General features: G+C 33.8%; 1 protein-coding gene across 1 annotated transcript; it reads right to left on the bottom strand.

The window, feature by feature from the left end:
- Positions 1-6205: 6205 nt before the first annotated feature.
- Positions 6206-14503, bottom strand: LOC123554712 (uncharacterized). Its single transcript, XM_045345012.2, has 5 exons — positions 14229-14503; positions 8152-8415; positions 8000-8036; positions 7246-7344; positions 6206-6549 (listed from the first exon to the last, which is right to left on the bottom strand). The coding sequence occupies exons 1-5, from the start codon at positions 14277-14279 to the stop codon at positions 6206-6208; spliced, it is 795 nt and encodes a 264-aa protein (XP_045200947.2). The 5' UTR covers positions 14280-14503.
- Positions 14504-15208: the final 705 nt, after the last annotated feature.

Here is a 15208-nt window from a genome sequence, read left to right as displayed (position 1 = left end):
CGGCGGGTTATGTATGTCCTGTTCTTTGACTCCGATGGAATTATGGCTCGAGTCCCTGTCCCTGAACACAGTAGTGTTACTGGTACATTTTTCAAAGTAAATGTCCTCTCTGCTGTTCTGGACCACTACACAGCAAAGCCCCCAAGCTGCTACATAACAACGGTTGTTAATAAAATCTGTAAAAAGATCATTTGGAAGCATAGAATGCAACCAAACAAAAGAATAGCAGACTCGGTTCGATCGAGTCTGTCCATGAGAGGTTGTGGAAAGTGCAACCTTCTCACGCCCCTAGCACCGGCTGTAGCGGAATTCTATTACATAAATATTGAATGAACTCCATGATCCCAAAGGACCAGAAACTATACTGAATCCAAGTACGGGGAGAATTTTTACGACCACCACACGGCACTTAAAGATTTCTGTTGTGATAGGTAATAAAATCTGACTCGGTTTGATTGGGTCTGTTCATGAGACGTTATGGAAAGTGCAACACCTCTCATGCCCCCTGAATGAACTCCAAGGACAGGAAAATATAACAACAATGAATCCAAGAACAGAGAGAATGCAGTAAAACTCATTTAATGCGATATAATAGGGTGTGGTGTATGGAGAAGTGTTTCCATGAAGTGCATTGTGCACGAATACTCTCTTAAATTACTCTTTAGCCTGCTGCCAGCAAGTGATTCTGCATTTGCGACCAGTGCAGACCAAGATCAGCTTGCACATCCGTGCATGCACTGTCCGCTATTCAGTCAGTAAATTGTCAGTGAACATCCCTTCAGATGATAACTGGCACTGCCCAAATTGAATGATGGATCAGTCCGGTTTAGAAATTTAAAAGGCTAAAGATGCTTTCTTGTAAAATGTAAACGTCACTGTTAAACTGAAGATACATTCGGGTACTTTAGACCATAGAATATATTAAGCCATTTCCTAATCAATCCGATCCTAAGTTTACTCACAGAATTTAGATGCTTTGACTTAAAAGAGAGCCCGGTCCTTAACTGCATCCTCAAACACTTTCACTTTAATATTTCATAAATGTACATGAGTAATATGAATTATATTGCTACAATATCAAACGGCTGTTGAAAGTTCCATTTAGTTTATTTTGAGCACCCATTTTACTTCATAGCTACTAACTTAGTATATAGGTTTACTATTTTTCTCTTCTATTAAATTCATGGCGACTTGTTTTATTTTTTAATGATATTTATATTTACTTTTGGTGCGAACAAATCATCATGTTATTAGTCCCCTACTGGTTCAAAACCAGTTTCGGGGATTATGCGCTTTTCCATCCGTTCATCATTCCGTCCGTCTACAATTTTCGTGTCCGGTCCATAACTCTGTCATTCATCAAGGGATTTTAATAGTATTTGGCACAAATGTTCCCTATGATGAGAAAACGTGTCGTGCACAAAATGCGTACCCCTAGCTTAAAGGTCAAGGTCACAATTGGCGGTCAATTGTCAACAGGGTTTTTTTTTCCTGTCCGGTCCATAACTCTGTAATCTATGAACTCAAGGATCTTAATTTAACTTGGCACAAATATACCCCATAGTAAGACAATGTGCCATGCACAACTTTCAGACCCCTAGCTTAAAGGTCAAGGTCACACTTGGTAGGCAAATGTTAACGTGCCAGGAACGGGGTCCGTTTCGTATCCGATCCATAACTCTGCCATTCATTAAGGGATTTTAACATTGCAAGGCACAAATGTTCCCAATGGCCAGTCGACGTGTCATGCGCAAAACCCGGACCCCTAGCTCAAAGGTCAAGATCACAAAGGTCAATAGGATTTCTTTTCCTTTCTGGTCCATAACTCTGTCATCAATTAAGGGATTTTAATATAACTTGACACAAGTGTTTCCCATAATGAGACATTGTGTAATGTGCGACACCTAGACGCCTAGAGCAAAGGTCAATGTCACTCCTGAAGGTCAAAAAAATATTTTCCTGTCCAGTCTGTAAAATATTCTTATATTACCTACCTCATGTGTCATAAGGACCAAAACAATGTTGGTGTTTTTTCTTCAGAATTAGGTCCCTTTGATGTGATGATTTGTTACATTTTTCTCTTAAGTTCCCTCCAAATTCAAAATTGAAATTAAATACTTTTTTGTATCTATAGATATTATAAAACAATCAACAACTGTAGACTTTTGTATATGCATATTTTAATCCAAGTGTTGTGTTTTAACATATTGTATATATAGTACAATATTGTTTATACGTCCTTGACAGATATCAAATAATTATTTTATACTGCAGTAGAGAAAATTATATGCCTTCAAGTAGGGGACTTTGTATTGCATGGCAACACTTCATTCACTTGTTTCATACTTTTTATTATTTAAGTGTAAACCCTTGTTTGACAGGGGTAAATGTGTTGCGATTATGCGCTGATATCTGAAATACCAGTAAATATTTGTATATACTCAAACTGTATTAGAATAAACCTTAGAAGGTATTTTCTATTTAAGTTTTATTTCAGTAAATACTGTGACAACACCATTTGTTTTTTAAGGTATTGGACCCCTAAAAGTAATGTTTAAAAAATTGTATTTGCTCTAGGTGTATTCTTAAGGTTGACTATGTTTTGCATTGTATTGCAAATTTTAAACAACTTTTACCGTTCCGTTTTTTATCAATTTTGCATAGTTTATGGTATTTTCTCAAGCTAATGATCAAGTAGAGACAAATTTCAAAGTGATGGCCACTGTCCAAAACGTTTGCAGAAAATGCATTATACCATAAATTTTAATAAAAGAAACATCAAACTATTGGTAAACAATAAGAAAACACAAAATAAAACAGTCAATATCATTTTTTTCTAGGGTGCCTCAAGTAAACGGATTTAATGAGACAGTCTTCTAACTCCAACATTGAAAAAATATGGTCTAGTCCTGTAGGACTGTTTTAAATTTTGCTCACTTCATTCAAAAAAAACTTGGGGCAAAAGTAAAACCTACCTACAGTTTTTTCAAAATATGTAATCTAAAGAGTAAAGGCAAAATAGAGAACTTTTACCGCATGTAACTCAGTATTCTTAAAGATGTCTAACTCTGCCCCCTTCTGTTTCAGAGGTAAATTCACTTTGAACAGTAAGTAATTGCTTATCAAATGAAAAATTTCCACTTTTGTACAATATATCAATAAGTTTTGAGAAAAGTAAAATCTTACGAGGAAAGATGGAAAATAGGGGGAAAATGGTCCCAGTGGGGCTTGAACCTACGCCCCATGAAAAATTTCAGTCAAAGTAGGTTTATTGTAAGAATTGAATACTCTTCAAAAATGAGGTACTCTATTACGGGCCTAATACCTCAAAACAAATTACGACCAGTCGTCATGTACTGAAATTGATATGTCACATTTACATTCTGTTCCAACACGTTAGATTTATTTACTTTTCTAACAAAAAACTGGAATGCAAAAAAAATCGGTTTGTACGTCATAAATATTATATATACGTCAAACGTCATAGCGGCGCGTGGAAAAAGTAACACAAAACGTGTATATACATGTAAATTGTGTAGCTCGTCAAGGATGTAGATAAAGACCTTTGATATCGTGTTAGAAGCAAAATAATTAATCACATACTGTAATTTTCTCTTCAATAAAATCCATGTTTATTATTACCTTCGGCCTTCAGGCCGGTATATTGGAATGCAACAAGTAGTGTAGCACATGGGGAATGGGTGATATCACGTGATTTTTTACCTATATGTGATTGGTTTATCGCAATTATGGAACGCCGTTTTCGCAATATAGCTGGCAAGCTATATGATGTATAGAGAAATGCTTGTGATCTGAATTCCTTATTCATTATTTCATATAATTTATTCAAACTTTCAGCAATGATCAATACTGATACTTAGTTGTACATATGAGATTTTTTAAATGCTCTTTAATTTCCTAGATTATGGTTCTGTGTTGTTTTGCTCTATATGTCAACCACGTCCAGGTGAAGGCATGAGTCACATTTGTGATAGCTCTATAAGTGTTTCAATAGTCAAGGAATGTGACCAGTTGAGCTAAAAGCTATGTTATACATGAAAGGGAAATAAAGTTATTTTTGCTCAAAACAATGACTTCCAGAATTAAGAAATACCAAAGAGCTATGAAAATAAATTTAGATTAGATTAAAAAAAGATTATCTCCTGTTAAGATTCTGTGTATTTCATACTTCTTTGGAAATACATATTTCATAGATTTACTTGTAAAACATGTAGAATGGAGTAATATTTCCTACATTAAAGCGTAATGGTATGATAAAAAACAAGCTCGCTATTCACCCATAAGTTACTTTTTAGACTATGGTCACACAAACATCAATTTCTGGTCTGTGTAAGTTCTGGTCGCAGAAAATCTTTCGACTTGTAGTTAACATGTTTGTTGTTCCTCTCTTGAGAAGGAACACTTTGATTCGGCAAGTCACACTTGACTGAGCAACTGACCTTGAAAGCTGTTGTCATTACAAGCTGGCCAATCAAACGAAATAACCTCCGACGTTAGAATGATTCTTTCCTAATTGAGGCGACTCTGACTGAACGCACTCCGCAGATTACATATTACTAAACCCGAAGATAACTGATTTATCCTTTTATTTCTTCCATTCTTGAAGAGCATAACATATGTACAAACAGATAGACATATATTAGTAAATTTACATGTAAACAATTAAATATTATTGTTACCTTCGAATGCATGGTTAATACGTAAAAACAAACCCCATTGTGATCCTCTAATTATGCGCAACAAATTAACGAATCGAATCGTTCACTACATGTGGAAATGGATTGACCGGGTCAAGGTCTTATTACCGTATTTACTCAACTGAAAGGTGGTAACAGATTTACTTTGTTTCTGGATTTAACAATTTATGTTAAATAACTAGCGTAAATACTTACTTGACATTTTTGTCAGTATAAAACGATATAGCCCTTTTTTCATTTTTTTTTTTTGTATTTTGGTACAGAAATAAACGCACCCTTGGTGCAAAATGTAACGCCCCCAGGGGCGCTATCTAACATGGGTTGTCGACGAAAGTCCCCACCTGGAATGGATGGTACAACTTATTTCCAGCCGAGCCCACAGCAGGCGTCATATTTACCTCCCCAGAATCCAGTCTACAGTAGACCGGTACTGTACACTAGTCGGGATATTAGCCTCAACCGGGAATCGATCCGGGTCCGGGAATCGAACCCGGATCGCTGTCGTTGTAGTCCAACTGCTAACCACTGTGCCACTGACTCCCTGAATAAACAGGATACGGAATGTCAATAAGGTAGAATGGTTTTGTCCTTGTGTTTGATCCTGGTGTTCTACACACTGATGACCAACAGACATTGCAACCAAAATTTTACAAGATGATCATTATATATTTAATATATAGATGTGGCCTAGAAGGAACTTTTGCTATGCCTTAACTTGTATCATCGTATTATTCGGTCTACACCTTCACGAAATAATTATTTCGAATCCGAACTCCAACAATAATTTTATTCCGCGATATATCAGTGTTTGGGATGTATTATTTCTTAAATACATATTTACATTCATTTTTTGCTTTTTAGATAGATAGCAAAAAGCGTTATTTTCGTTCAATAATATAAAGGGTGGCTATTTCCGCAAGACCTCACGAGCGATCTGACATATTAGACAAAAATAGCGTCGTTCGAAAAAATCATTCACAAAATTACACCAAAAGTTAAAAAAGAACATTAAAATAGCTAAAACATTTTTTTTTATACGGAAAAGATCAAAATTGAACCGACGTGACTGTGTGATTCTTTTTCCAGGATCTAAGCATATAATAAAAAAAATCTGAACTGTACTGCTATCGGAAGGCGAACTTGATATATTAAAATACTAGTGTTTTATTTTTTATTTTTTTTTTAAATTTTTATGTTTTATATACTTTTTATTTTAAAAAATGATAAAATAGTTGTTTTATTACATGCTTATTTATAAAAATGATGAGATCATTATAATATTATATTCAATAGGCCCTATTATGATTACCCATGTATATTATTAGATCAGCATAAATACAATTTACAGGGTTGTAACGAGTTCTTTCACGCAAAACACGTGCAAATACTGTCATAATAATCTTGCAACTTTTCAAACTAAATACTGTGTATGCTAAAATAATTATTTTGTGGACCAGAAACAATATTTTCTGGATGAGAAGTAGCCACTACAGCCGATCCCGTGCTCCAGTCGGGGAAAACAGAACCAAGGACACTTGTACTTTCTGAAACATCTGACGCCATTTCACAGGGGAATGTGCACCCTCAAGTATTACTACTCCCTCCGTCCCTTTGCTTGAGATCAAATGCACGTAGTGTCTAAATGTGCTGTCTGAAGTTGCGTCTGTATCATTCGTTTTCGCAATTTTTGTTTTTAGTTGTGACGATATGTAATAATGACCGGGCTTTTCTACATATATTGTTCCTTCTTCTTTTAAATGCTTCAACCCAGAATTTGCATAAGATGGTGGGTCAGTATTCCATAGTAACTTTGATGACATCCCCAAAGGAACTAAAAAAAGAACATTTATCGAATATAGACCTATGTAGGCATATTACACTTGATTAAATTGAGGTTATGGTACTTCCAATACTCCCGCTTTCATAACTTTTGTTATTTGGATATGGTGTCTGCTTTTTAACTTTGTATTTTGGCAGTTTCCTTGATATGCAGGCTTTGTAACCTCAAATCCCCTTTCTAAATTCCGGTTTGTTCAGTTCAGCCCATTGTTTTCCCGTTGCAGGCAAGCCTATCATTTTAACTATATCAAAATTGACTGAACCGGGCTCTGAAATGTTACTCTAAAATAGTGGTAATAGTAAAGTCACAATTACGTGTTATAGTGTGGTATACAGAGGTCGTTGAAATAAGGAGTAAGTGGAAGTAAAATTATGAACATCATCAAAGGCGGCGTGTGCCATCTTTTGTAATGTTTATAACTTACGAACATTAAAATTTAAAACTTAAAAACTTTGCATTGCATAATTATACTTATATAATTAATGTTTGTACAGTAACAGGATTAACGATGTAAAAATATCGATATTTATTTAAAAGAAATGCTTGTACTTTGTCGACACGCAAGAAAGAATTAAGAAATGGTGAAGGAAGAAAAACTAAAATATTATAACAATGTCTCTTATAGAAAGCTGTATTGTTTCTGAAATCCGATATATATAAAACACTGACGAGATCTTTGTAATATACCTGGCTTTTTATCATGTGATAAGTCCACAAGATGTGCCTTTGGTTGCTTCTTATCGGATTCCTTGCATTTGTAATCCGTCAGGTTCAGCGAACTCATTTCTGTTCATTTGAAAAAAAAGAAATATCTATTAGAATTTCTATTCATATAATAATTTATATTTATGTAATTTGTTTGAAGAAGACTTTCGAAAACACTGTAATTCTCCTGAAATCGTTGCCCAAATTTGCTGAGTTTAATTGGACAGACTCTTATTAAAGAACAGACAGATTTCCATCAACAAACTATTGCGAAATCTGATCTCAAATGTTTTGTTAATTTATTTGTAAATTCGGACAATAGGAAAAAGGTATTGCCAGTAATGTTATTAGCAATGTATTTACAGTGAAAGTGGTTGTAGTTGATATTTTAAACTGATTAAAAAAATAACCAATCATTTACTAATTTAGGGAGGTAAAAGATACATTTGAGAAGTTTATAAAGTGCCAGACGGGACCATCAGCGTTCTATTTCTTTATGCTGACAAGCCTCTCTGGTTGCCAACTGGCGATATAATCCAACATTTTATCTTTTGTCAGAATTTTATCGGAAAGCAGAATAGTTGTAACCCTTTAATTTCAAATGTGTTATATTGCACACTACCGATTAATAAATCAATTTAAAGTAGACAAAATAAAGCAATAAAGTATCACACGTATACCCTAACTGAATATCAAACACATTAAAACCAATCAATATATAAATCTTTACACTAACCAGGATTTGCGTCACTATTATATTTTTCCATGACAACCTGAAATTAGAAGGGTATACATGTCATTAATACCTAGAATCAGGATGCATGTAAAGTTCAGTGATACAAAACAACGTTTCATTTTAGATTTAGAATACAGAACTGCATAAGTTACCTTGTTAGAAACTTTGTCAAGCACATCACTCAAAGTCCCGCAACAAATGTTTGAATTTTTCTTTTTGTTAAGTCTACTAGGACATTTTTTGTTTGCTTCCTCATCATCTGCCAAAGTGAATCTGTACAATGGCAGACACATCTGTTGCTGTGTAGGGCTCATAATGTCCTCCCGTAGCACCCGCCAGTGTCCAACTAGTGCCAACAGGGCAACCATTTCGCCGATGATTGTAGAAATGAGAATGAGAAGAAAACATCCTTTTACCTGAAATTGACAAATAACTAATATAATTATAAGAATAATCATATTAAGTGTGTTGCACTTAACCCACCAAACAATTGAGGCACTGGTAGCCATATATAAATGTAGTAATTAAGAAACTTTTGTAGTTTTATAAAACCATAATTTAGATATAAAAAATATATTCTATTGTAGATATAAAAATCTGTGTGCTCAAACAGAAGTGAAATGGGGTTTTAATTTGCATACATTGCTATTAGACAAAGTGTTTTTGACTATCATGTTCAAGCATTGTTTAAAGACAAAAGTCCACACTCACGTTTACAGAATCATTAGAATGGAGAATGCAAAATAAAATAGCAACAAGACTGCAACTGATCTATGTGCAAAACACATATTTGTTTTATAAAAGAGCAGCTTGTAAAACACATCTGACTCATATATTGGCCTGTCGGAGGTAAATAAGTGTATAATAGTGGCAACTAAAAGCCCAAGTCTTCTCAGTTTATTGATTACAATTGTGACCTTTGACCTGACGGACCATCTATTGACTACAGACAATCATCATTTGATGTCTGACTACTACATGTCGAAATATTTGTCAGCTATTATTAAAAAACTTTTTTAGTTTCAAGGTCAAAGTGACCTTAACCTTTGACCGACTTAAAAAGCAATAGGGGATCATCTGCCGACCACACGCAATCATTCTCTGAAGTGTGAGTACTGTAGGGGTTATCATTTTCATTTATTGTGTGGAAACTGTTTTCGATTTTGAGGTAACAGTGACCTCGAGCTTTTGCCTACTGACTCCAAAAACACAGACAACCATCCTGCAAAATTTAATAATTATAAACCCAAGTCTTATATAGCCTAAAAAGTTTTAAGTCTGAAGGTCACTGGTATCTTGGCGTTTAACCTACTGTCCCTAAAGCCCGTAGGGATTGTTTACTGACCAATGGCATTCATTAGTTGAAGTTTGATAACTGTAAGCTTAAGCCCTAACCATTTACTAAGCGAAGACTTTTTTCAAGTCTTAAGATCATTGAAACCTTGACCTTTGACCTGCTGGCCCTAACCTCAATAACGGTCATTTACTGACAAACGGCTTGACTGCTATATAACACCTTCTCTTATTTTGTCGGATACTGAAGTGTGTACCAATCGACCGAAAGACGGACGGACGGACATTCTTATGAACGGACGGTACTGGGTATCTCTTTTGTTACAAAGTCCCTAACAAGCGATAGAAAGGACATAAAAAGCTATCAGGCGACTGTTACCCATTCATCTCAGTCCTTTTGTTTGCACGGATGTACTGACTGACAGACATGAGGAAACAATACGCAAGGTCGCAAAACAATTTTACGCAAAACACTGAATCTCATTAACAGGACTCTAAGATAGATCAATGTCTTGTCCACAGTTCAACAGATTATTTTGACATAACTTGACAACTTAACTACAATTGAATGATTGTACACCATATCCCTTTTCACATTTTGTTTTCAAGTTATCTTCGATTATTAACTAATGCAGGAAGGTGTTGCAATCTAATAAGAGTTGGAATTAATTTTTTGGTTTGCAAAATTGAAAATTAAGAATTTAGAAAACGATTACATGATGTTAAATGACAATTATTGAATTGACAGTCTATCTAAGACTACTATCAAATCATCTACCAATTATACTCCTTGATTATCACATGTTCTTCAGAATAATGATTTTGGAACTACTGATTTGTACCACTGATAGAATGAAAAAGGACAACGAGTGCAGATCGTAAAGTTTTAATGATCTGATTCAAATACTGGAGAAAATAACGGAGACGCGAGATATAGCTGTCTTTCAGACAACGCCCTAACAGTCAGGAAAGGTTTTCAGCATGGGACTATTTTTATCTGTTTTTCATGCGTTTTGATATGTCAATTCAAATTTAAACTAACAAGCAAATTGAGTAAAGTTCAAACCTTTCAAAGTAACAATTTAGATTAAGAGTCACTAAAGAAAAATATCTGTGAAATTAATTTGAAACTGAGACTATATTTTCTTGCAATATTTTTAAATTTTACAGATTGCAGTGGAGATTTTTAACGTTTACCATAAGTCATACAGAGAAAATTAGTCGGCATCCTGGCAACCATTTTTTCTTGTAACAAAATGCTGTGTCTTTAAGGAATTAAGTCCAGGGTTTACCAAGTAATACTGCTTTAAAATAATTTGGAAATCAGATCACCGTTTTCAGAGCATGTTTTTTTTTTAAAAAATAGCTATAGCTATATAAAGATACATAACCCACCTCCTGTCTTTGAAACAAGTCTACATGTCTTTTGAAGTTGCTGTTTCTGAGAAGAAGGACCTTTAAAAAATTGGTTAACATGCCAACCAGAATTCTGCATGGATGATATATATTTGAATGAAGACATAATTGAACATCCCAAGGAACATTTCTGTATTTGACAAAGTGATTCAGTAAAAAGACTGATGGCGAATGGATGACGGGTGGACGGATAGGCATCTTACGACCACAATACGACCATAAAACACACCAAAAAAGCAATTTGTGCATAGGCGAGCAAAACTGGCTTTCAAATGTAATATGAGCGTGCTTTAGTTTTAGATTTACACCTGGCCGAACATTAAAGTTCTGTTCTAAAAACGAGAGAAATGTGAAACTGATACAGGAAATCGCTGGATAATAAGGATTTAATTTAAATCAGTCTGAATATTTTAAGAATATTTGCTCGTTTTCATTTCAGTCATATGTAGACTAGCCACAACATTAATGGTTAGAGTGAAACAACTCACATGGCTTTCGATTGGCTAATTTCATATATGAAAAAATAACACGTGCTCACTAGCTTAAATTATTTATGTGAAATAATGCATATTGGTTGATAAATATGCATGTTTAACCAGTAGTGCATTTTCAAAAGAAAATCATAAGTTTGAATATTAGGAAAAGTCCATAACACAAAACATTACATTGTGGGCCTATGGCCCTTACATTAATGTTAAGTTTGTGCTAATCTATTTTCATTTTGTGAAGCCAATGAATATTTGTTCTGCTGAATATATATTTATAGTTCAATATTTTGTGATGTTTGTTTAAAACACAAGTGCAGTCACAATACTCTAAATAACAATGTACCATGCAGTTTAAAAGATTAAATGTGACACCTTCAAATGATAAAAAAAGATAATAAATATTCTCAAAAAAAAGATATTATTTTGGAGGATGAGCTCTTAGCAGAATTATGTCGCTTGCTATTGCAACAAGCAGGTCAAAACTGAATAATGTTATAACTATTAAGGGAAGTAAAGATATCAGAAGAGGCTTAATAGGGACTGTGACCAGTCTATGACAGATGCAATAGTATTACGTGTAGGATATAGCTATATGTGAATAATGTGACAATTTGTATGTAGATTTTCACAAGTAACTAAATGCAAAAGAGCACTTACTTCTAAATTATGTTACCTAAAGTGTTACTGGTGCATTTAGTTTTAACTAATGACAGATAAATTTAATTTTCTGACACAATGAAGTCACCGGAAAAAACAATGAATTTATTATGACATAAACATTTGTCATCTCTAATAAAAAAAACCTACTGGTACTAGCCAACAAATTTTGAAAGAAAGAACATGACATTGTATGTTTTAACTTGAATTAGACAGATAGATAAGTTTATTTCTGTGTATAATGTACATATTCATGGCAATATAAATTATATAACAATGAACAAGTAGGCATGTTAAATGCAGCAATGTTGTATACATTATTGTTTCGTTTTCAGGGAATACGAATACAGTGTTTCAAAGCAAAACATTGTAATCTGATAAGATTGTAACGCATATCAAATTACGTATATACAAACACTTCTAAAGGAAATGGATGATATATAATATACAGTGCATTTATCGCGTACGTCCTTCCTGATTGATAATGTTTTAAATATATATTATGTTCACTTGTTATTTACCTTATATACATGTACATGTACACACTTTCATCATTTTAGGTCCAGGTAGATATATATGATAGCTGATGTCTGTAACAACTGCAGGATACATGCTGGCATGCGAATATTTGGCTTGAAAAATGACAGAACATGAAATGAAGGTCACCGTGAAATGAACACCAAGAACGCCAAATAAGGGCGCCGATAAGAAAAATCATGTATTGGAATTTGTTACTTTATTACATAATTATTGGCACCCTCCAATGCGTCAACAGCGCAAGAACAAATGATAAGTAAGCTATTTACAGGGACCGCTTATATCAGAGAAAAGGATTTACTGTAGCATGTTAATCTGTGGTATATGTACTTATAAATTATGAATGAACGTTTCATATGACTAATATTCATGTGTATTCTTTATTGAAATATTTAGATAGAACTCAAAATTAATAACATTGATTGCAAATAAATTTAAAGTCTCTTCTTTTCTTTTCTTTCTCTCTGAGGCTAATTAATGCCAGACATGTTCAAATATATATGTTTCCATTTTCAGTAAATCTTGGGTTTCGCGTTCTTTTAAGTCTGCCAAATTAATTAAAACAAAGTCAACATGTTCACCGCCGTTTGAATACATCTGCGGATGTTTCTAAATTGCTTTTTGTACTTTTAGCATGTGTAAATGTTGAGTTCTGCTCAACCCGGGGCTAGAGGGCGTGGACGGTAGCATGCATTTCCACTACCGTCCATGAACAGGCTCAATCAAACCGAGCCTGCAACATTTTCGTTTTTGTCGTTTTCACTTTTCTCTATTTCTTTGTATTTCATATCTTATCAACATAATGAATGTAATCTCACATAGTTTAAGCTATTGACCTGAATAGAATAAATACATAAGATAATAATTATACCTTTATCAGTATGTAAGTACAAAATGCAGTTAAATGCGCAGTAACCCAAATAATACAACACACCTGATTATGCATTACATCAGTAATGGACAAATAGTTGGTGCGCATTTTATTACCTCCAGTGAACTGAGTTGCTTGGTTGCATTTTAACGTTCAATGCTTCCAAAGGATCTTTTCACAAATTTTATCAGCAATCAAAACAGAAGTCTTTAAGTGCTGTGTGGCGGCTGTAAAAAGTCCCCCGTACTTGAACTCAGTGTTGTTATATTGTCTGGTCCTTTGGGATCATGGAGTCTATTCATTTTTATAATTGTAATAGAATTTCGCGTAAGCCGGTGCTAGGGGGCATGAGGGGTGTTTCACATTTCATTAACTCTCATGGACAGACTCAATCACACCGAATCTCCTATCATGTTGCTTAGTTGCGTTCTATGCTTCTAATGGATCTTTTCACAGATTTTATTGTATAAAATACTTGAGTGGCCTATATTACATTTAACCAGTATATCATTACCATATCATTATTTACATTGCCAGTTTTTGCCAAATATCTTGTCCGAAGCAATTAAGCTGATTTGCGGAAAATAATCTTCCGGCCAAATCCCCCGTTTATAAACAAATATAATCGGTCGTTTGTGGTAAAACACAACCGGCTGAAGTAAGACACTTTAATCACCTAAAAAGGAAGTATAGTATAAGGAAAATGTTCAATAAAATTAATGTAATGTGTAAGTTTAAGCAAGGTAAATTGATTCAATGTTTGAATACAATCCTTACTTATAATATCAAACGTTTACCTTTATTTATTGAATTAAATTTGAAAATATTTATGTCAATGATAACAGATATCAAAATTACCTACAAACCGCTACGGGTAAACAATACGTTTATCATTGAGATCAATAAACATAACATCAGTCCTGTCTATATATATATATATACACATTTAAAAATAGAAATCAGTTACCTTAAACTTTTGATCTGCTTTAACCTTTGAGTTGTCGGCTACGATATCCATAATTATATTTGCTGCTGTTTAAAACATGTCTGTACTGTGTGCTAAAAGCGGAAAATCGTTATGACGGTTAAACATTTGATTTTAATCTTGAATTCGATGGGTAATTTTACATTTAAACCAGCAGAAAGTACATTCGGTTATAAAACCTTGTAAAGATTAATAGGTTTTGGTAAAAGCTAGTCAGTCACCCGTTTGTTATGATCATGAACGATTTGTGAAGTTTATAATACTGGATTACCACTTATTCCACTTGGGGTTTATATTGCAATAGCTAGTTATCAGCTTGCCAATGCAAGTAGGCGATTTTATAGTTTATTTAAAATCGGGTAGTTATTAAGAACTTTACCTAGTAATCAAGTAGATCTCGTTGATTGGCCAACGGTCTTATTTAGTTTAAATCTATTGGCCGTGATATATTGGATTTTGATAATTCCAGTTAATCTAGTCAGATTGGTTCACTCTTTTCAATAAAGGTTTACACCAAACAGGAAGTGACTTATCTGTGTTACGTGTGAAGCTGTTAAAAAAAAGGTGTTTATGAAATATGGTATAACGAGGTATATAAGGATGTGGCAGGACTATTTCTTATTTGTTTGCTTTTATTATTATTACGTTTTATTTATTTATTTGCTTTGGTTAGTTTATATTACTTACTGTATTGAGAAAAGATGTAAACCACTTTCATAGTGAATCTGCTAGAATTCCGTATTATTGTATAAAATTTATGATGTCTTAATCAGAAAATAAAAATAAAAATATCAAGTCAACAGACTGTAATATATAGTCATAAACGGATTAGAAAAATGTCATTTCGGCAGCGCAATGTTTCTATATTAAATTAAGCTGATCTGCGCCTTTAAATTAGATTTTATAGTCAAGTAGTTTGTCTGTGTAAATAGAAATTAACAGAAAAGGGTTACGGCCTAGCT

The sequence above is a fragment of the Mercenaria mercenaria genome, chromosome 7, assembly GCF_021730395.1.
Source record: "Mercenaria mercenaria strain notata chromosome 7, MADL_Memer_1, whole genome shotgun sequence".
NCBI classification, from domain to species: Eukaryota; Metazoa; Mollusca; class Bivalvia; order Venerida; family Veneridae; genus Mercenaria; species Mercenaria mercenaria.
The sequence above is the reverse complement of the archived record's forward strand: the minus strand, read 5'-3'. Positions and strand labels throughout refer to the sequence as shown.